General features: G+C 40.0%; 1 protein-coding gene and 1 long non-coding RNA gene across 4 annotated transcripts in view; one reads left to right on the forward strand and one right to left on the reverse strand.

Annotated features, from left to right (window-relative positions):
* LOC137335234 (phosphoprotein associated with glycosphingolipid-enriched microdomains 1-like) overlaps positions 1-22443 on the reverse strand; it is an 82453-nt gene that overhangs the window by 28993 nt on the left and 31017 nt on the right. For both annotated transcript variants that reach the window (XM_068000486.1, XM_068000485.1), the window contains exons 3-6: positions 5926-5977; positions 4523-4610; positions 2853-3436; positions 1386-1529 (exon numbers count right to left, since the gene is read on the reverse strand). In XM_068000486.1, coding sequence (XP_067856587.1) covers positions 1386-1529; positions 2853-3436; positions 4523-4610; positions 5926-5977 — 868 coding nt within the window. The remainder of the gene's footprint in view (positions 1-1385; positions 1530-2852; positions 3437-4522; positions 4611-5925; positions 5978-22443) is intronic.
* Positions 7666-16430, forward strand: LOC137335444 (uncharacterized). 2 transcript variants are annotated; one of them, XR_010966414.1, is made up of 4 exons: positions 7666-7745; positions 11205-11274; positions 15850-15940; positions 16062-16430. It is a non-coding gene; the product is annotated as an uncharacterized lncRNA (long non-coding RNA). The 2 variants fall into 2 exon arrangements; XR_010966413.1 differs by lacking the exons at positions 15850-15940; positions 16062-16430 and adding an exon at positions 11411-11526.

The following is a 22443-nucleotide window of genomic DNA, read 5'->3' on the forward strand; positions in this document are numbered from 1 at the left end:
TAACGTGAAAGAATTCTTACTATATATTTTACTTATGATCTCTTCATTTTGAAATCACTTGTTCTGGTTCCTCCCAGTTTCAACATTATCAGTAATCTTCAGTTTCCCTTTCATTTCTTTATGTGCTCAGATATATTCTATTTGACTCTTGGGTCTTCCAAACTCTTCTACTTGCTTAGTAACCATTTCTTTGCTTTTTTTTTTGTTAACATTCATTAATAACATAGCCATGCTCAAAAACAGTACCAAAGGATTTTATTTGCAAGTTCTTTTTGTTTTCCCTACTATTTCCCTGCCCACCTCAGCCTGGGAGAACAACCTGTTCTTCTGTCTGCCAGCTGCAGGAGGATATGTGAACGCAAAATGGAAAAAGACTGGATAAGCAAATAAAATAGCCTGTAATTCTGGCGAACTATAGTGAATTCTGAGTGGGCTCAGTTTCTCTTGCTCTCTGTAGGTCTCTTTCCACTCTACTCACTTTTGTGCATACATTCTCAATCTAGCTTGTTCTGGGCTACTGGCAACCTGCTGTATTAAGAATGGACTGATGTTGTATAATCTTTACAACGTGGTGACATAACAATTAATTTCTAGGATTGTTATATCTCTTATCCCAACACACCAAATCCAACATCTTTGCCCTCATTTACAAATCCCTCCATAAACTTCCTCATCCTGATCTCTGTAACCTCCTCTCGTTTGAAGTTCCAGCACATGCCTGATATTCCTCTGACTCTGGACTCTTGTGCATCAGCCCTCCCAGAGTTCCTCATCTGCTGGCAAAGCTTTCAGCTGTCTAGCTCCTACCTTCTGGAAATCCCTCCATTAATGAATGGAAAATCAGGGATAGTGCTCCTGTAATTTCCTGATCTGCGTGACCAGCAGGCAAAGCTCCCTGCTGGCAGCATAGAATTGGGAAATTGGCCCTTATACATCTAATTAACAAAATACTAATAAAGGGAGATCTGCACTGTGTGATTATGTGAGTGTCATATGAGTGTATTAAGGGTTCAATCACTAATATTACCAACAGCAAGTTCTAGGTTTATGTGGCTTTAATAATTTTATTTTGAGAAATTGTAGGTGACAGTTTGATTGTCATTTTTCAAATTGATCAAAATGTAACAGAGGGATGGGATGGTGATCATCCTATCACCACTTCCCAACTTCTGGTATCCATCAAATTCTCAAAATTACAAAGTATGACAAGCAATTAAATCAAATTGAAAACAGGCAATAAAACATAATTGGTTGCACACAAACTTTAAAAAGGATTGAAATTATAATATAAAAAATAAGGGTTTGCTTGGTTGTGCTGTTCAGTTCAGTTAAGTGAAAATGACAGCAATGTTTCTTAAAAGTTCTTGTCTTATTTGGGTACATACCTTAAAACAGGCATTATCAGCAGTTGGCTGCCCTTCAGTTAGATTGGCACATGCAATTCTCTCCTCCCCACATTCTTTCAGTGATTTTGTTGCTTCACACTCTGTGATAGATTTCAGGCTGCCTTGTATCCTAGAACTGTGATTCTGGAATGTAAAACAGATTAAAGGGGGCTGCCAACATCTGATTGCCATTTTAACAAAAAGGGATTATGCCAAAAGGAGAGAAATTCAATTTACAAACAAGCCTGCCTTTTTTTTCCTTTTTGTGTTTTTAAAAAAAGATAAAATACAGTTACACTTTAATTTAGATCTATGCAATTTGACTTGTGTTATAAGGAGATTTTAATTGTCTTGTTTTAATACGAAAGATTTAAAAATATGTTCAATTCTAAAATACAAAAGGCAAAAGGTCATTTCTAAGAACTTATCTTAATTACAAGATGTGTGGTATACACACAGCCCTGCCTCTGGGGGAAAATAAGTGAATGATTCTGTTACAACAGATTCATGGGTTATAGTTCAAAACAATATTAGTATTTTTGCTGATAGCAAGGAATGCCTTCTTCACAGGGTTGTCAACACTTAAATAATTCACCATTGCCAGGGATATGTGTGCTTCTGCTGTTATGTGGTTATGGAGCTGCACTCCTGATCTACAATTTTAAATAAGCCATGTTCCATTTTGAAAAATATTTGTGGAACTGCAAGCCAAAGTCCTATTGTTACAGAAACCAGGGGATGAAAAGTACTTCTTCCTGGTTAACTTGATGCAGAGGATAGTAACAAGACATCATTGTAACCATCTTGCTATGGATGATGGCTATTAAAAAAAATAAGAAAGACAGGCCAGGAATTATTTTGCTCAGGGGAGAAAAGCCTAATGTAAAGGGAGGCTGTTGCTGTATGAATTTCTCTGACAGGTGTTGTCATTTTCTCAATTAAGGAGTTGCAGTGGAAATGGCAAACACAGCCCCTGGTGAGTCTATATCAAGATGGGGGAAGGAATGCTGATGTGCTTCATAGACCTTTGATATGCTTCACTAGACCTGATATGTCTATGTTAAGAGTATTACATTAAAACCATGTTGAGAGAAGGGACATAAAGGTTTCATTGATAACTCAGTAATATGTTGCTTTTGGTTATTAAATGTCATGGTTCGGAGAGATGAATGTTTCACAGAACCCCATGACCAATGGATGAGATCAAGAATATGACATAGAGCTTTTAGTCATTCAAAAGTGTCAGTTACATTGTGTACGCTCTGTGAGTATATATTATGGCTATTAAAGAATCCTGACTGCATTATATGTCTGACAATCTGAAACAACCAGATACCATAACATTGTTTGGTATAATTGTTGAAAGGATGATTTAGCAAGAAAGAATTAAAGTTCAAAAATTAATTTTCTTATACATGTGAAAAAACTACAGATTTATAATTTTAAGGAAAGAGGAAAAGGATATACCTTAGTCTGTGAAAAAGCAGCAGAGTTTTCTTTAATTCTTAATTGTTCCCCTTGGTTAGTGGGTCCTGGTAACAATATACAGCCATTCTTTGCATTCCTCCCTGGTTGTTTTTCCTGTGCATCCTCCAGATTTGGGATCTTTTCTTTCTTCTTTACTTTCCGAATTGAGGCATACTCAGGTGTGTCCATGTTTACAGCTGGTTCCTTTAAACCCTGTGACAGTTGTCTTTGAGATATTATAGGCGTTTCCATTTCATTAACTCCATATACAGGTTTTGCTTGCCTATCACGTTGAAGATTAATACGGTCTGGTTCATATTTTGTTCCAACACTCTCATACAATGAGTCTTCAATAGAGTTCCCCTGACGAGGATATTTTTTAACTTGGGAATAAACACAATCCATATCACAAGCTTTTCTCAAATTAGGCAGCTTTCCACCAGTATAATTATTCCCAGGAATTTTGGGCAACTCTCTGTTCTGTCGAATTCTTGAATTCTCTGCCTCCTCCTCTCCCTCCTCCAAAAGTTCTGTTCCCGGCAGATGTAGAAAGTCCATACTGGCTGGCCGGCTTCTGAGACCATCTACACACAAAGTGATAACAACTAATCATTATATCCAGGAATGTAACACTGATGAGAATTTTTTCATACAACCATTTTAGGGAAGAGTTTATGCCAGACATTATTTACACTTATGCAGCACTTTTAATGTAGAGAAATATCTGATGTCTCTTCACAAGAGTGGGAATATTTGGACATCAAGTAGGAATTGGAAGGAGAGTTTGGGGAGGCATCCAAAGGTTGAAGGAATAGGTTTTGAGGAGATTTTTGAAGGTAGGAAGAGATGAAGCAAGGCAAAGAGGTTTTGGAAAAGAATTCCAGGCAGTAGGTCCCTGACCATAAGGCTCTAGTACTGATGGTGATGGGGGGGGGGGGGGGAGCAGGGAAGTGGGGGGGGGAGCAGGGAAGTGGGGGGCACATGGAGGTGGGGAGCACAGTAGTCCACACTCAGAAGTTTGAAGCATGCTGTCTGCACGTCATGCGCCCAAGAACAGGCCAGAACCAATTTTTACCCCACAAAGTCCTTGACAGTGAGTGTTCAGCCATTCCACTGAGGGAAGTCAAAATCAGGGCAAAGGGAGGAGGGGCAATACGAATAATAAAATATAACACGCCTCAAATGTGTTGCCTGTAAATTTGCACCCAGCTTTGTCATTACCCATTGCATCTATTCAAAATAAAGTTAAGTATAGACGACAGAGGCCATTTAGTTCATCTAGCTCATTCTTTCAAAGAAATCGACAAACCCCCAGACCATTTAACTGCCTCTTCACTTCCTCAAGTTTTTACCTCTACTGCCCTACCCAGAAAATTATTTCAGCTGTTAATCACATTGCATGAAGAACAGCTTCCTGACATCAGTCCTGAATTTGCCTTTTACCAGTCTTCTTTTAACTTGAAATAATGTTCAGGATTAACCTTTTTTATTCCAATTAGTATAATATGTATTCCTCTGGTTCACCTCCTTTCAAGGCTGAAGAGTCCAAGTTCGTTGAAACATTGCCTCTTAACTTAGTGCCCTCACCTCTTTCTATCTGTAACTATGCTGGGGAAAGTGCAGATTGTAAAATACATTTATAAAAGTCATTATTTTGTGCTTTTACTTACTTTCACCATTGCAAGGCATCCTGTTAGGATCATGCACTCCCATTTCAGGTGTATTAACAGGTCGAAGCTGTTGTGTATTGCCTACAGACTGAATACAACATTATATCAGCAAAATATATATTTGGTCCAATGACTATACACTACTTCAAGTCATTTTCATTTAATATAATATTTTATTTGTAAAACTATGAGATATTAGAAATCTCCTAATCTTTAATAGTGTAAAGTAACTAATTATATTCACAAGCAGTTTATCAAAACTTGCATATGACTGATTTTGCAAAGTATCAAAAATACTTAGCAGTTTTCTAGCTCAGGGACTAAAGGTCCTGCTTTCCAACTACATGGTCCTGGTTAAGGCCCAGGGTTGTCTATTACTGGTTGCCATAACCATTGAGTGAGTTTAATCAGATTTCATCTGTGAAACTGGATAGAATATCTCACAATAGCAGGATGCACATCATCAAGGTTTCAGCATGACTCAGTTTGTAGCACTTGCACCTCAAAGTTGTGGGTTCAAATCCCAATAGCACTTGAGCACTTAAACTAGGCTTCAACTTCAGTGCAGTACCGAGGGGGTGCTTTATTGATGGAGGTGCTATACTTCAGATGATATATTCAACCTGGGCCAATATGCCAGTTTAGGTGGATATTAAAGATCCCAAAGCATTATTTGAAGAAAAGCAGGGAGTTTTCCTGGTGTCCTAGCCAACATTTCTCTGTCAATCAACACTACCAAAAAATAAATAAACTTCTCATTCATTCCATTGCTGTTTGTGGGACCTCACTGTGTTTTTCTATATAACAACAGTAATTGCACTTCCAAGTAACTCAGTATACGTGGAGTACTTTGGGATGTTCCTGAGAGATGCGATAAGGTGCTATGTAAATTCTTTCTTATCACAGTTGGCAAATCCATCGAATGACATTAATGGCATTTGTGGAGTGTAACACTAAGCAGCTTATGTTAGAAATATTGGGGACAGTGGATAAAAGATCATTTGATCTCTCCAGGTTTTAGGGTCCAATTCCAGTGAATGTCCCCACAAACCACCCACCGAATAAGTACTGCCATTCTCAGTACATAGTGCAGTGGATTTCAATCATAGAAGCCAATTCATTGTGCTGCCAGAGTATATCCTCTGAGGAAACATCAGGTCATTATGAAGGTATAGGCACGTCACCTTGATTTAAAATGGGTTGATGACTATACTTAACAATGTGGGGCTAAATATCTTTCAGAGCGACAGTCTGTGATCCATTTATTCATCCTCTTGAGCTAAAGGGAACCTTTGAGTGAAGGCTAGTTTCTGTCAAGGCTATCAAAATAAAACTGTGGATAAACAAATGGAGAAATGCAATTTACGCTTTACTTCTATCCGGTTCACAGTTAAAATACTTACCATACCAACCAGCTTCACACCTTCAATCTTGATTTTCTTTTCTTTACTTTTTCTGATGAATAAATACAAGATATAAATTTGTTTTGACATATGCGAAAAAACACAAGATGATTTATTTTTCTCTGTTATTTAATACCAAAATATTCTCTTTCTTATATTTAATGCTTAATTGGGTTTTGTTTAACAAAGGTAAACAAGTAATCGCAAAGTTGGTAGTATTGATTGTGCTGAGTCCATCTAAAAAATAGACTCCTTCTGTAATGCATTATACAGTTTGACACAAAACAGAACCCACACCCAGTAAATGATGCCACTCCCATAAAAAGACCTAATAAAATTGTTCTGTATGGTGCTGGGAGAGAGAAACAATAAGGGATGGGCAAGTAATGGAGAGAGCTGTGGCTGATTGGGGGGAAGGAAGGTCTTATATCACAACCTATAAGCCCCCCCCCCCAAAAGGTGCTTGATTATGTTTAACATTTCCATTAATTAAAAAAATCATAGTATTCGCCACATTTCTTCTTTAGCTTGGAGATTACCATTTCCTGTGGCATCAGTTCAGTTCTATCTGTCCACCATTTTGCTGCTGGGGTAAAGCCTGTGCTGCTCTCATTTTGTAATGGGGACATTCCAGCATTTACATATATAAGATGCAGTAGCAAATATTATAAAAGTTGGGGGGGATTTGATTTTGATTATTTATGTTTTCATTTTTTAATGGGGATTTAATGCTCATTAAATTGAGGCTATTGGGGTGGGGGTGGGGGGTGTAAACCATTTTCTTACTTTTTGTACCCAGTTTCAACTTCAAACATTCCCAGATTAGAGATAGCATGCATTTAATTCAAGCTAAAATTCCCTTTACACTGCTCCAATTGTCCCAACCTCAGAAGAGGATCCTTACTACATGGATGGACATTTCATTTCCCACACCAGACATCCTTTTGGCCTCTCTAAATGAGATTGCCAGTTTAGTGCCAATTCAAAACACAAATTAGAAGGGAAACAGACAGGCAGGGAAAGAGAAGGACAGCGAAAAAGAGAGGAGACCGTCAATCTTGGCTGGATTCAAACTTGGTCTTAGGTTCTAAATAAGTCTGCCGTCCAGACCCCTGTTTTGATTATAATTTAGTTTCATCAGTTTATGCAGTTGACAACCAAAGGGGCAGAACTTACTCAGTGGGGATGCCGTTCCTCAGTGGCGTCCTCTCCAACCGCCGTCGAAACCATTGGAACAAGTTCGCGAACGCACAGTAAAACCCCGAAATCGCGAACTTGCTCCGATTGGTTCACCTGCATTTTGACAATTATGAATTAAAGGGCCACCTACGCTGCATCAATACAATCAGCAAACATCCGTAAACTTACCCGTCTACCCAGCTGGAATAAAGATAAAGATACTTACGCCACGAGATGGTAGGCTTGAAAATACCAGCCCTACACTACTTTTTAAAAGCACAATGACTTGTAATGATTGCAAAACAACAAAAAATTACATTTTCAAAACGTGGAATGTCTAATTATTCTTATTTTAACATTTTTTGATAATTAAAAAAGTTTAATTTTTTTAAACTTTTAATTTCTGTATGTTTCAGTACATTAGAAATCATTTCTGTGCCTTTTTATAATAAGGAATGTTAAATTTTTATTTAGGCTAGCATAGGGAATGTCACTTTAAATGAATGAGTATTACTTGCCTGCTTGTGGGTGGGGCTTCCATTCTCACAGTCTATGCATGTGCATGAGGGCCTACACTGATCTCGGAGCCCAACACTTGAGAAGAATTTAAAATGGAGCAAGTGGACGTTGTGGGCCACGCAGTAAGTATCTTCATACTTTTTATCCACAGGATGTTCGGAGAGCCTTGCCACGCCGGTCGGAGCAAGTTTCGGCCCGTAGTTTTTTTTAAATTTAAAAATATGTTATTGTATCCCTACATTTTTATCTTAATTTTCTCTCATTTATGTGCCCCCTCCTTTAGAATGTAATATCTTGAGTGATAAGTATTACAGACAGGGAAAAAAATGGGTGATAAAAGTGGGTGGTGTCACAATAACCAAGGATGAAGTTGAAAGAGATGAAGGGATTTTAGTAGACCTGATGCTCAACATGTCCAACTACTCAGGAGCAGCGATCAACCAAGCAAACAGAATGCTGAACTAAATATCTAAAACAGCAGAGAAAGGAAGGATTTGCATTTATATAGAACCTTTCATGACCTCGGTACATTGCAAAGCAATTCACAGCCAATGAACTTTTTGATGTGTGGTCACTGTTGTAATGTGGGGAAACGAGGCAGCCAATTTGCACGCAGCAAGCTCCCACAAACAGCAATGAGATAAACGAACAGATAAGCTGTTTTGGTGGTGTTGGTTGAGGGATAAATGTTGGCCAAGACAGCTCCACTGCTCTTCTACTAATAGTGCCATGGGGTCTTTTACATTCACCCAAGAGGGCAGACAGGTTAATATCCCATCCGAAGGGCAATACTCCCTTAGTACTGCACTGTAGTGTCAGCCAAGATTACATGCTCAAGTATCTGGAGTGGGACATGAACCCATAACGTTCTGATTCAGAAACAAGAATGCTACCACTGAGCCAAAACTGATACCTAAGAGGATTTTGAAGTGGGTATGCAAACCTCCCCTCCTGATTGTCCAATCTGCACCCCCTGTCAAGTAAAGCTCTATACCAGGAGTACTAGCTCATAAAACTCAGCCCCATTCCTTAACTGCTCAATGATGCAGCATATCAGTGTCCCCCACTGCTTCAACATGAAGCACCACCATGGACACCAACAATCAGAACTTTTTAACATTAATGGAGTTAATCACCAAATAATGGTTTGCGCATGTTGGGCCGAAGGGCCTGTTTCCATGTTGTAAACTTCTATGTTTGTTCTTTTTCAAGCAGCTTCAAAATGCTTTGAAATAGTCTTTCTTTGAGCAAGCAAATGGAAAGTGAATGTGCATGGAAGTTGGGTGAGGATAGGTCTGGGATTGGCTGCACTGCTTCTCCCTCAAAGTTGAATAAATTTAGTGCCAATTCAATCCACAAATTAGTAGAGAGGCAAACAGACAGAAGATGAGAGAGAGAGTGAGGAGAACAGCAAAAAAGAAAGGGAAAGAATGAAAAAGGAGAGTGGGTAGATCTCTGATCTTAGCTGGAACTGGAAAATTTCATCAACTTTGCTTTCAATTTCCACCCTTCCCTTGACTTCACATGGTCCATCTCCAACTCTTCCCTTCCCTTCCTCAACTTCTCTATGATGTGGAGATGCCGGTGATGGACTGGGGTGGACAAATGTAAGGAATCTTACAACACCAGGTTATAGTCCAACAGTTTTATTTGAAAATCACAAGCTATCGGAGCTTACCTCCTTCGTCAGGTGAGTGAGTGAAGGGTTCTAAAATCGCATCGCATGTATTAGGCTGGGAGACAATCACAGCAATCAAAGGTGTCGTTGGTGTTCAGACAGGTTAGCCACGGAAAACATTACATCCCAGTATACTGAATACACAATGGGTCAGATTACACAGACAGAGAGAGAAAGAGACCCGAAAGGCAGAGAGAGAGAGAGAATGTCCAGTTGTATTAAAAACAGATAACTTTTTTTTCCCGCTGGTGGGGTTACGCGTAGTGTGACATGAACCCAAGATCCCGGTTGAGGCCGTCCTCATGGGTGCGGACTGGGATCTTGGGTTCATGTCACGCTACACGTAACCCCACCAGCGGGAAAAAAAAGTTATCTGTTTTTAATACAACTGGACATTCTCTCTCTCTCTCTCTGCCTTTCGGGTCTCTTTCTCTCTCTGTCGGTGTAATCTGACCCATTGTGTATTCAGTATACTGGGATGTAATGTTTTCCGTGGCTAACCTGTCTGAACACCAACGACACCTTTGATTGCTGTGATTGTCTCCCAGCCTAATATATGCGATGCGATTTTAGAACCCTTCACTCACTCACCTGACGAAGGAGGTAAGCTCCGAAAGCTTGTGATTTTCAAATAAAACTGTTGGACTATAACCTGGTGTTGTAAGATTCCTTACAACTTCTCTATCTCCATTTTTAGGGATAGGCTGTCAACCAATACCTACTATAAGCCCACCGACTCCCACAGCTACCTTGATTACACTTCCGCCCACCCCGCTTCCTGTAAGGACTCTATTCCCTCCTTCTCCCAGTTTCTCTGTCTCTGTCGCATCTGTTCTGACGATGCCACCTTCCACACCAATTTTTCTGATATGTCTTCCTTTTTCCTCAACCGAGGATTCCCCTCCACTGTAGTTGGAGGACCCTCAACCGTGTCCGTCCCATTTCCCGCACTTCTGACTCACCCCTTCCCCTCCCTCCCAGAACCATGATAGGGTCCCCCTTGTCCTCACCTTCCACCCCACCAGCCTCCACATTCAACATATCATCCTTCACCATTTCCACCACCTCCAACACGATGCCACCACCAAACACATCTTCCCCTCCCCTTTCAGCATTCTGAAGGGACCATTCCTTCCGCGACACCCTGGTTCACTCTTTCATTATCCCAAACACCCGCTCTCCTCCCCATGGCACCTTACCATGCGAGCACAGGAGGCCCAACATCTGCCTTTTCACTTCCTCCCTTTCCACCGTCCAGGGCCCCAAACACTCCTTCCAGGTGAAACAGCGATTTACTTGTACTTCTTTCAATTTAGTTTACAGTATTCACTACTCACAATGCGGTCTCCTCTACATTGGGGAGACCAAAAGCAGATTGGGTGATCACTTTGCTAAACACCTCCTCTCAGTCTGCAAGCGCGACCCTGACCTGCCGGTCGCTTGCTATTTTAATTCCCCGTCGCACTCCCACTCTGACCTCTCTGTCCTTGGCCTCTTATACTGTTCCAATGAAGCTTAACGGAAGCTCAAGGAACAGCACTTCATCTTTCAATTTGGCACTTTACAACCTTCTGGACTCAACATTGATTTCAATAACTTCAGATCATAACCACTGCTCCCATTTTTTCGGACAGCAGGTGCTGGTAATGGTTCTGATGTTGCCATTTACAGCTCCTCTAGACCCATCTTTTGTTTCTTTACTTGTCCCATTACCATCATCCCTTTTGTCATTTAATCACTCTTGCCCATCACCCTATCAAAGACCTTCCCTTTCCTCCCCTCCCCCTCCTCTCCCCCTTTCCCTGGCTCTGTACTTGCTTAAAAACTGTTTAATCTTCAACTTCTTCCAGTTCTGACGAAGGGTCAGCGACCTGAAATGTTAACTCTGTTTCTTTCTCCACAGATGCTGCCTGACTTGCTGAGAATTTCCAGCATTTTCTGTTTTTATTGGCTGCATTCAAACCTGGTCTGAGGTAAAACAATTATCTTCCAAGTCTGTCATCCAGACCTCTGTTTTGATTACAATTTAGTTCAATCAGTTTATACAGTTGACAATCACAGTATTTTTTAATTTTAAAAAAGTTTTATATCCCCAATTTTTATTCTTAGGCTGACTCACTATTTGGGTTCACACGCAAAGAATGGCCATTTGGGTGAGCTATGGAGGGTTGCTGATGTATGTGAACTCTGTATAGGTCATCACATTTATCAGAAAACAAGAGAAAACTGACAATAAAAAGCATTGTTTTTACCTATTTGGACTGAAAAATCACTCAATTACTCAATGGTAATAATGGGCTGGATTTTGCTGTAAAAATAATCGTGAGGCTAACCGCTCACCATTACTCATGTGCAAATCGGACAGTAACTTCCTGTGACTGCACATGTGCAATTAAACACGGTAATCTGGAAGTTGCTGTACCAGATGCCCTGCTCCTCCAAAAGCTGCGCGAAAATAGCATCCTGCCAGCTGGCTCCCCGTTCAAATATATTGAACAGTGTGAAGTTCCTGCACTGACGTCGCAGATATGGACTAAACTCACCAACAAAAGTTAAGACATCATTTCAAGTCTAAGTTCCATTTTAATGGCGTGGTAAGTCTTAATTACTGCCAAACAACCTCTCTGGCACTGAAAATTAACTTTTACAAGCGTGGAGTCTCATTCCTTCAGATTTTAATTATTGTTGGATATTTAAAAAAGAATTTAAATAAAAAATTATTTTGTTACTTTTTCTTTCTGTCTCCTTCAACTCTGTCGCTTAATCCAACCTTTCTTTCCCTCTCTTTCTTTCGCTTAGTGTACCTGATTTGACAATGAATTCATTATTCTAACTTACAGTTCCTGGTTCAGTCTGTGCCGCTCATTAATGATGCTTCAATCTGATTAGTCACGGAGATACACAGCTGTTTGCCCTGTTCACAGGTCCCAGATGTCCTGTAGAGGATGCCACACTGTTTGGATCTCTAATTTAGAGGAACTTAGCATGCAAAAGCTCATAGAAAGTCTATGGGCAAGTGCAAGCCTAATGAACGTCTGGCACCGTTCATTTGCTGCTCACAGCAAAATCCGGCCCATTGTTTAATTGTCAAAGGGTCAACAGCATATAACAAACTACTTATGTTTTTAGTGTATTTTCTATACCCCTTTCTTAACTTTGTTCCCTGTTTGAGAGAGTAGGCAAGTATCCTACTCCCAAACAAGAGCAGCCTGTATTGACTGGCCCTTCAATTGCTCACCCTCAGTGTTGCAGGAGAAAAGAAAGATGCTGCAATTTGCTTGACACATCCCCTGAGGGCCTCGACTGGGAACCTGGCATGTGAGGAACCTCAGGCATGAATCTGCATTATTGCCACACAGCCCACATAAACTTCTTTTAAATTAACTGTTTAAACTTATTAACACTATCTGTATATATGGTGTTATTATATTTGAAAACATTTTCTTTGTGTTGTTTGCCTTTTCTAATTTTATGTTAACATCCAATTAATGTTCCACACGGACAGAAGCAAATTATTGTAATTGCAGACTTCTGCAGAGAATGGCTCAATATAGTATATATAATTCATGCAATCTATAAGACGTTACATTCATTACAAACTTCAAGAAGATTACTATGATTATCTCTCCCTTTAAACAGTCACAAAATGTGGTGACAATTTTACAGACAGTTAAATCATTCAAGCCAACAAGGTTGGGGAAAAAAAAATCTAGATTTTCCTGTGGCTGTAATTGTTTGGCCTTCAGTGCACAGCAAATGGAAATGTAAAAAGCATTTTCATTTGTATGAAACAAACAATTATAATCTCTTTACAGATAGAAACAGAATTCTGTGCTACAGTAATGTAAAAATCAGTGTTTCCTCTATGGACAGTATGAAACCTAACTGTGCCATTACCAAAGAAGCCAGCAAAGATTTCATTTGGAACCCCTACCAGAGACAGCAATTAATGAGGGATTTGCTGATAGAACAGATGCTGGGATTTGTGGACTTCTTCTAATAGCTGCTGTGTCTTCAAAGCTAATTAATATTTTGTTCAGTTTTGCTCAGTAGGAAACACTGAGTCAACCAACCTTAAAGTGCAGCTGTTGGGTTCTGAGTCTGTTGTGTTATATGCAATGTAAAAGAACTGGCAATGTTCCTCATCCCTTTTCTCTCAAAAACTTTACTTCTTTATATTGGCTTGATTGCCACATCACTGATGTGCATCTGACTGATAACTGCTATCTATGCATCTGTCTCTGCTTTAATTGCTTCATGTAAGTCTAAAGCTGAATAATATAGCTACTGCTGAAACCTAGGTGGAGTCTCATTACCTGATTTAGAGTGCAGATATTAGTGGTAAACCTGACTGACATATTGGGGTAGATTTTGACTTTGTGCAATAGTGTAAAATGGGTGATAGCAAATCATTTTACATCTCTTCCGATTTTAATTTCCATTGAAGTCAATGGAAGTTAAGTCTAGATCTACCCCATTGTGTGCAGCAGCTTCTCCGGCAGCACTAAAACAAAATGGCCACTACAAGCCTGACTGCCCTATACCCTCCCACTCTTCTCCCTGCCAGTATTGCAGTGAATTTACCACCACCTATCAACATGGCTCTTCCACTATCTGTTCAAATCTGTAGGGGGAAAGTATTGATACTTTTTAAACTACTGGTACATAGGGTTACACAACTACTGTTCATAGGATACAAAGTACTAATCCCCCCACAGCATAAATTTGAACAGTTCACAGAGGAGCCACGGCATTGGTATATGGTGGTATACCTCTGCAATACAGGAAAAGGAAATGCAGAAGGACGTGAAACAGAGAGCAAACTCAGCAGTTTTTTTTCAGTGCTTCCAACAATATGAAAATCTACCATAAAAGGTAGATTCCCATTAATTCATACTTTTTTGAGTTGTGACATTTATAGTGGCAAACAGGAGCTGAATGATGACACTTCATTGACATTCTCTTATTTGTTCATTTATTCATTTATTCATTAACATTCTTTTATTTGTTCCTACTACCAATGAAGCACAAAGTTCCAACTTTCCATTTTTGTGGTTTGGTACAATACCCAACAAAGACCAACACATTTGAAATATTTTGAAAGAAGAATGAACGTGCATTTATGTAGTGCCTTTCACTTCCTCAGGACATCTTAAAATACTTCACAGTCAATGAATTACTTTTGAAGTGTAGTCATGTTGTTATGCAGGCAAACACAGCAGCCAATTTGCACACAGCGAAGTCTCGAAAACAACAATGAAATAAATGGCAGGTTAATCTGTTTTGCTGATGCCTGTTGAGAGGCAAATGTTAGACCACTACTGTTTCTAATTTACATCAAGAACTTGGATTCAGAAATTCAATATAAATTTGTTAAATTTGCAGGTGATACCAAACTAGGAGATAGTGTGCCTAGATCACCAGCATAATGGTGATCTAGGCACACTATCTCCTAGATCACCATTATGCTGGTGTGTTACAGGCACCAGTAAGTGTGCTCTTCATTGGATTTAGGATTATCTTACAATTCAATATTTCCTTGGACTGGCTGGGAATCGATAGAAGTAGCCCAGAAACTACAGAAAGAGTTAAACAAAATATGCAAGTGGGCCAAACAATGACAGATGAAATTTTATCCAGAGAAGTATAAATTTTTGCACGTTGGAATGAAAAATGGGCAACATTTCATGAATGGTACTGAAATAGCTAAGGATGAAGTTGAAAGAGGCCGAGGTGTCTGAGTAGATTCAACACTCAACATGTCCGACCAATGCAGAGTAGCAAGCAACAAAGCCAATAGAGTAATGAACAATGAGGTTGTGATCAAACTGTGCAATGATCTGGTCAGACTGCACCTTGAGTACTGTATCCAGTTCTGGAAAGAAAGAGTGAAAGAGAGCAAGAAAATCTTTGCATTTTTATAGCACCTTTCACGACCACCAAAGCATTTCACAGTCAATTAAGTACTTTTGAAATATAGTCACTGTTGTAATGTAGAAAACACAGCAGTCAATTTGCATACAGCGAGGTCACACAAACTGCAATGAGATAAATGACCACAATCTGGTTTTGGTGGTGTTCATTAGGGGATAAATATTGGCCAGGAAACCAAAAGAACTTCCTGGCTCTTCTTCGAAAAGCGCCTTGGAATTTTTTATGTCCACTTGTGAGGGCAGACAAGGCTTCAGTTTAACATCTCATTCAAAGGAAGCATATCCAACAGTGCAACACTGAAGTGTCAACCTAGATTATGTGTTCAAGTCTGTGTAATAGAACTTGAACCCATCACCTTGTGACTCATAGGTACTGAGCCAAGTCTGACGGGTGTAGTAGCTTAGGAGTGGAGGAGCTGAATTCCCAGGATATCACATTGGCAAGCAGTGCACGACTACCTTTAGAAGATCGTCTCACAGTGCCTCAGCTGCAACAAAGCTCTAACAGGTGCAAAGTGAACTTAAAATAGTTCCAGGCAGTCCAACAGAAATACTTTATATTTTAAATTTGCAATACTCAATTGTGATCTTACTGATCTTGTGATCTTATTAAAGGCTGCTGTGAATTGGATGAGGACAACTGGATCTGGGGCTCCATGCTTGGGAAATATCAGGAAGGTGGGCTGAATTTTTTGACTAGTTAGAGGTAAACAACCAATCAGACAAGTCTTTTTTTCCAATCACTACCAGTCAATTAGAAGTTTTTAATTAATTTACAACCAATCAGAAATGACTAACATTTCAATTGTTTTTTGTTAACCAATCAGAAAAAAAATGTTTTCAAATCTTTGGAGCCATGTCTAATCTCTATTTAAACATCTGTGTGAGAAGATGAACTTGGGAATGACTCTGGGAGAGAACAGACTGGAATGGGATTGAAGGGAGCAGATAACTGGACTTGACCAGACCAGATAGGATTAGTCTGGAACTGCACTGTAATGCACCATTTGTAAAAGCTGGTATGCTGCTCCCGTGCAGTGTGTACAAGCTGCAAAACTTGCAGAAATGGGAAACAAACACTGAAAATAATTGTCCAAGGAGACCAAGATTATAATTGACCTTAGCACTGCTACTTTGTTTTAAACAAATGGATGGATTGTGTGAGACTCGAGTACTGCTGCTTCTGTAATTATAAATAAAAATCATCCTTCGCTAACTGTGTGCCTGTACTTCCACAAGCTTTGAGATCATTGCGCCAGGAGTGTCAATCCCTTGGTTAATGTGTACCACTGTACCATGTAACTAGAAAAAAAATCAAGATGACTGGACTCCCAAGTTGCATTTGTACAAAAAAGCAAGTGGGATGCTACAGTATCATTTGTAATACATTTTCTTTATAATTAACTGTGTGGGCATGCCAGAATGTGGTTGGAAATAGAAATGTAACCATAATTCATTCAGAAGGGAATATTTATTGTTTGTTGGCAGCCATGACATATTCAAGACTTAAAAGCTTTGGTGCATCAAAACCCAAAATATTTAATTGTATTTTATGGATTCATGTAACATTTTTTACTGAGAGGGTTATATTTTAATGAGACATAGGTTTGGCAAAACCTTTTTTCAGGGTTTGCCAGACATGATAAGCAAAGTACATTAATATATACCACCATGTTGCAATAATGCCATTACTTTGTATTATAATAAAAACAAAGCAAATGCTTATTCTGTTCTTCCTTCCCAGAAATAAAAAAAAGTACATTTTGATACTATGTACTGTATCAACAGATATTATTTAGTGGATGTACTTTTAAAGTTAATGAAACAGCAGTATTCTAGGTTTAGTATAACTTTTGATAGAATATTGATAAAATAGCCATTGCATCAAAAATAATATCCTTTAACTAATAATTGGATAAATATCTGGTTCGAAATAGGATTGAAGATTGTAAGGATAAGTTTAAGCAGAGATGATAAACTTTTCCATGAAATATATTTGTGGAAAGCAATGTCAGAGTGGAGATGAGGGGTTATGAGTAGCTGTGAAATTTTGCTTTATTACCTTTGGGAATCAGACAGAAAATCTGCACAGTTCTCCCTCAGGAGATTAAGCAGGGGTGTGGTAGAGTTTATTATAGAGTGGATTGCATATTGAGGCCGATAATATGATGGCAGTAGCTCGCTCCCTGGAAAAATTTGGCTGAAGAAAATAAGAAAGATAGACAAGTATTTTTATCATTTAAAAGCAGACTAAACATCATACTCTTAAATATCTATATTTTAAAAGTCTTACAATTTTGTCACGCCTGGGTCAGATGTGTGTCATAATTTTTTTCTCATGCCTGAAGTAATGCCTGGGTATTTTAACTGTGAAGATAAATATATTTACCATTATACATACCCTTCAGTGCTCCCACTGTAGGTGGCACCGTTACTTTTCCAAATTACAACTCCTACCTCCTTTATTCTGGGTAAGGTTGCCACCTCCTCTAAATTTTTCTGTTTGCCAGTTCCACAGGCAATGGAACCAAAGAGCAAAGGTAAGTCTCAAATTATTTATGTGGACCCTGGAGGGGAAAGAGAGCTGCTCCAGGGCCCTCATAAATAGTCTCTGGGATCGTGGACCCCCTCCCTCTGCAACTTACCTTGCTGGCTGCCATATCATGAGCCCTATTGGGACACCTATTTGGGAGTGAATGCACCATTAGTCTCATCTTTTTGATAACTTGCAGGAAATCATCTTAATACATGGTTCCCCCTTGTCTTATTTCCAGGCTAAATTAAATTACAGCTGCTGCAGAGCTTTCTGGCAGATGAATCATTGCCGATGATAGCTTAATTATTTTAATAAGAACACATATTCCCTAAAGGCTTCCAAATAAATGCACTCTGCCAGAGAAGTAACAAGAATTATTGCCGAAATCAAAGTAATAACAGAATGAATGTTTTGGGATCTGTGTGTTATACACACCCAGTGAAAATTCTAGAATGTGAATCAGTCTTCAGATTACAAATGGGCTTCAGGGGTCCTAAGAATTAATTTTAAAAAAATTAATTCTTTACTGTAGCTCCAACTGTGCAGACCCTAAACACCACAAATTGTACTGCTAATTCCAGAAACCTCCATCTATAAAATATCAAATGGTGGTTAGTTTTGAGGCATGTTGCAAGGCTTTAACAGAATTGAGGAGTTTTGCTGACACAATAAGCAGCAAAAACAAAGCCATTCAAACACTAAGGCAGATTATAAGGACCTCCTCCTGGTATAAATGGGGTGGTAGCGGCCTGAAAATGGCTTCAGGTCACTTCCCACCTCGTTTACTGTGGCTCTGTGGCTGCCGCCATATTGGGTAGGCTCCTGAGATCGGCAGTCACCTGTCTCAGGCAGCAGGCCACTTGCAATTTTCAAATTGGAGTCCTGAGACACACATCGGACCCCAAAAATGCTAGAGTCAATTATAAAAGATGTGATAACAGAACATTTGGAGGGCATTAAAGGGCTTGGACAAAGTCAGCATGGGTTTATGAAAGGGAAATCATGCTTAACAAATCTACTGGAGTTTTTTTGAGAATGTAACTAGTAGAATAGATAGGGGAGAACCAGTGGATGTGGTGTACTTGGATTTTCAGAAGGCTTTTGATAAGGTCCCACACAAGAGGTTAGTGTGCAAAATTAAAGCACATGGGATAGGGGGGAATATACTGGCATAGATTGAGAATTGGTTGACAGACAGAAAACAGAGAGTAGGAATAAATGGGTCTTTTTCTGGGTGGCAGGCAGTGACTAGTGGGGTACCGCAGGGATCAGTGCTTGGGCCCCAGCTATTTACAATATATATCAATGATTTGGATGAGGGAACTAAGTGTAACATTTCCAAGTTTGCAGACAACACAAAGCTGGGGTAGAATGTGAGCTGTGAGGAAGATGCAAAGAGGCTCCAATGTGATTTAGACAAGTTGGGTGAGTGGGCAAGAACATGGCAGATGCAGTATAACATGGATAAATGTGAGGTTATCCACTTGGTTGTAAAAACAGAAAGGCAGATTATTATCTGAATGGTGATAGATTGGGAAAAGGGGAGGTGCAACAAGACTTGGGTGTCCTTGTACACCAGTCGCTGAAAGCGAGCATTCAGGTGCAGCAAGCAGTTAGGAAGGCGAATGGTATGTTGGCCTTCATTGCAAGAGGATTTGAGTACAGGAGCAGGGATGTCTTACTGCAGTTATACAGGGCCTTGGTGAGACCACATCTGGAGTATTGTGTGCAGTTTTGGTCTCCTTATCTGAGGAAGGATGTCCTTGCCATGGAGGGAGTGCAACGAAGGTTTACCAGAATTATTCTTGGGATGGCAGGACTGACGTATGAGGAGAGATTGGGTCGACTAGGCCTCTATTCACCAGAGTTTAGAAGAATGAGAGGTGATCTCATCGAAACATATAAAATTCTAACAGGACTAGACAGACTAGATGCAGGGAGGATGTTCTCGATGGCTGGGGAGTCCAGAACCAGGGGTCACAGTCTCAGGATACGGGGTATGCCATTTAGAACAGAGATGAGGAGAAATTTCTTCACTCAGAGGGTGGTGAACCTGTGGAATTCTCTACCACAGAAGGCAGTGGAGGCCAAGTCATTAGATGTATTCAAGAAGGAGATAGATATATTTCTTAATGCTAAAGGGATCAAGGGATATGGGGAAAAAGTGGGAACAGGGTACTGAGTTAGACGATCAGCCATGATCATTTTGAATGGTGGAGCAGGCCCAAAGGGCCGAATGGCCTACTCTTGCTCCTATTTTCTATGTTTCTATGATTCCAATTTTGAGGTACAAACAGGCAGTGAGTTGCCTAACCAGCAGCCCTTGAAGGGATCGGTGGAGGCCACCCAGAAAACGGCTGAAGTTTCTTTTGACCTTTCACTTTTGTGGGGCCAGGAGAAGCAGGAGCGCTCCTCTTGGGCCGACAAAAAAGATCCAGCCCGCTGCTGGTCCGTGCGATGTTAGAGTTGTCAACTCTAGTTGGGAGGCATTCTTGGAGGTTTCATCACGTGACGTTCTGACCACATGACATCTGATCACGTGACTTTGATCATGTGATGTCTGCAAATGTTATTGCATTTACCGTGTAAAGGTTGGGTTCCCTGTAGTTGAGTATTTTTGCTTGTGGTTTCGCACCAGAAGCTGTTGAGCGAGAAGTTCCGAGAACCAGGAGACCACCCGTGAGCAGGGGAAGAGGGGAAACTGAAGATTGGGGATGGATTTGCAGAGGGGAACCTAGACGTGGGAGGAACTTTGATTCCACCAGCAACTAATACTAACTCACTAAAATTGCGCGGATAACTAATAGTATTACTGGTAACATTGCCTTCATAATTAACAGTAATACAATGTTTCACTGATAGTCTATATGTAACTGGTAGTAATGGATACAATGGCCCAATATCCTACCTGCAACAAGTAGTAATCCTATAACCTGCTGACATTGACCCTGAAACTGCAGCCAGAATCCCCCTGCACTGCACAGGCTCCCCAGTCAATGCCACTTTTAACAGGCTCCATCTTACTCCCTATCTCCTTGCACTCTGATTTGGACTCTGGTTCCATGTTAAGATGACAACTCTGAACTTGGAGCCTCAGTCAGTATTTGTACTTCACATCAAAACTGCCGGCACAGACCGACCTGAACCAAACCGAGAGATCACACAAAGGGCAGCAGGCTCAGTGTTTGGGACAATTCTCACAGGGCACATCGTCCTAAACTCAGCTCAGCACCAACATTTCTAAACCACTCCTTGGACTCAGACTCAATAAAGGAGAGTTTTCATAGAATGATAGAATTTACAGCACTACAGGAGGCCATTTGGCCCCCTATGCTGGTGGTCTCTCCTGTAACCCCAGTGTGATGAAGCATCCCATGCTCGAATAGCCCTCAATTCAAGAACCTGCCTTATCCCTTCCTCCTAGGTTCTTGCAGTGAGAACCCTCGGTCTCTGCCCACTTGTTCTCCATTCGCCCACCAGTGGAAACAATCTTTCACCGTTTAACACAGTGGAGTCCCCAGGTTTCACTCACCCCTTTACTGGCTGCTTCTCTCTCGGTGCCACCCCCACTCCCCACATTGCTGCTGCTCCCCGTTCTGCAGAAAATGCTGGTCCCCACTCCTACCCATACCCCATTCCCTATTCGCTTTCTCTCCCAGTCCCAATTAACATTATACAAATTTTCTAATTTTTACAAGAACAATTACCAAGTCTTATAAACATGGTAATGAAACTCAACATTAAAATATTACTCTGAGGAGATCATTGCTATAACTTCAGACAATGGAACTGGCAAAGGATCAAAATATTTGAATCAGCTGAGTCCAAGTGCGCAAAAATGTTTATTCTTAGCCTCTTGATATTATTGTAACTGCAGTTTTTCCATTGTTTCAGAAGATGGAATATTGGAAACAGAAACTACTGTCATTAATCCTCTAACGGTGTTAGCTGTGATGGTAAAAATGTATAATTTGTTGGGATTAAAGCTTTCCTCACTATTGGTCAATATTTCTGATTGGCTTGATAGAGGTATCTATTGGGAATGAAGAACAATATCTACTTAGGAGTTTTCTCGGCTACCAGCCTTAGTGAATCTGGCAAGTTTACTTTGGTGTTGCCACTAGCTGTACGAGCTCCACACATTAGAAGTCGGTGGTACTTGCTTGGCACTAGAACAATATAAAATCAATTGGAGATTTCAGGTGAGAAGAACAGGATCTTCCCTTCTGGCACTATGTAACAGCGCCCCCAGGTGGCTACCTTCAGATCTTATTAACTCTGAGGTGTCCAGGATAAGAATCAGTAATGAAATCAATCCTAAGCTTCATTTGCCTTAAGGGAGGAAGACAAACTTCAGTCCTTTATACGTAGCAGTTACAAAACAAAATTTTTGCTTTAAGATCCCTATTATGTAACCTTTATTCATTTTTCCCCTTTTGAAAAGGAATTTCTATTTTAGCAACCTTGGGCCAACTTAGACAATCGATTGAATGCTCTGCGTTTGTATTGGCTATGAAAGCTATTTATCTTTTTAATCCCCAATTCCTTGTCTTTTCTTCATATCCATTAAAACCCTTACTTCCCAAGTAAGTATCTATGTTCTTATAAACATGTTAATTGACTTAATTCTATGGTGTTTTGGGGCAGCGTGTTTCACATTCTCATGTTTTATG

Source organism: Heptranchias perlo, chromosome 19, assembly GCF_035084215.1.
Source record: "Heptranchias perlo isolate sHepPer1 chromosome 19, sHepPer1.hap1, whole genome shotgun sequence".
NCBI lineage: Eukaryota > Metazoa > Chordata > Chondrichthyes > Hexanchiformes > Hexanchidae > Heptranchias > Heptranchias perlo.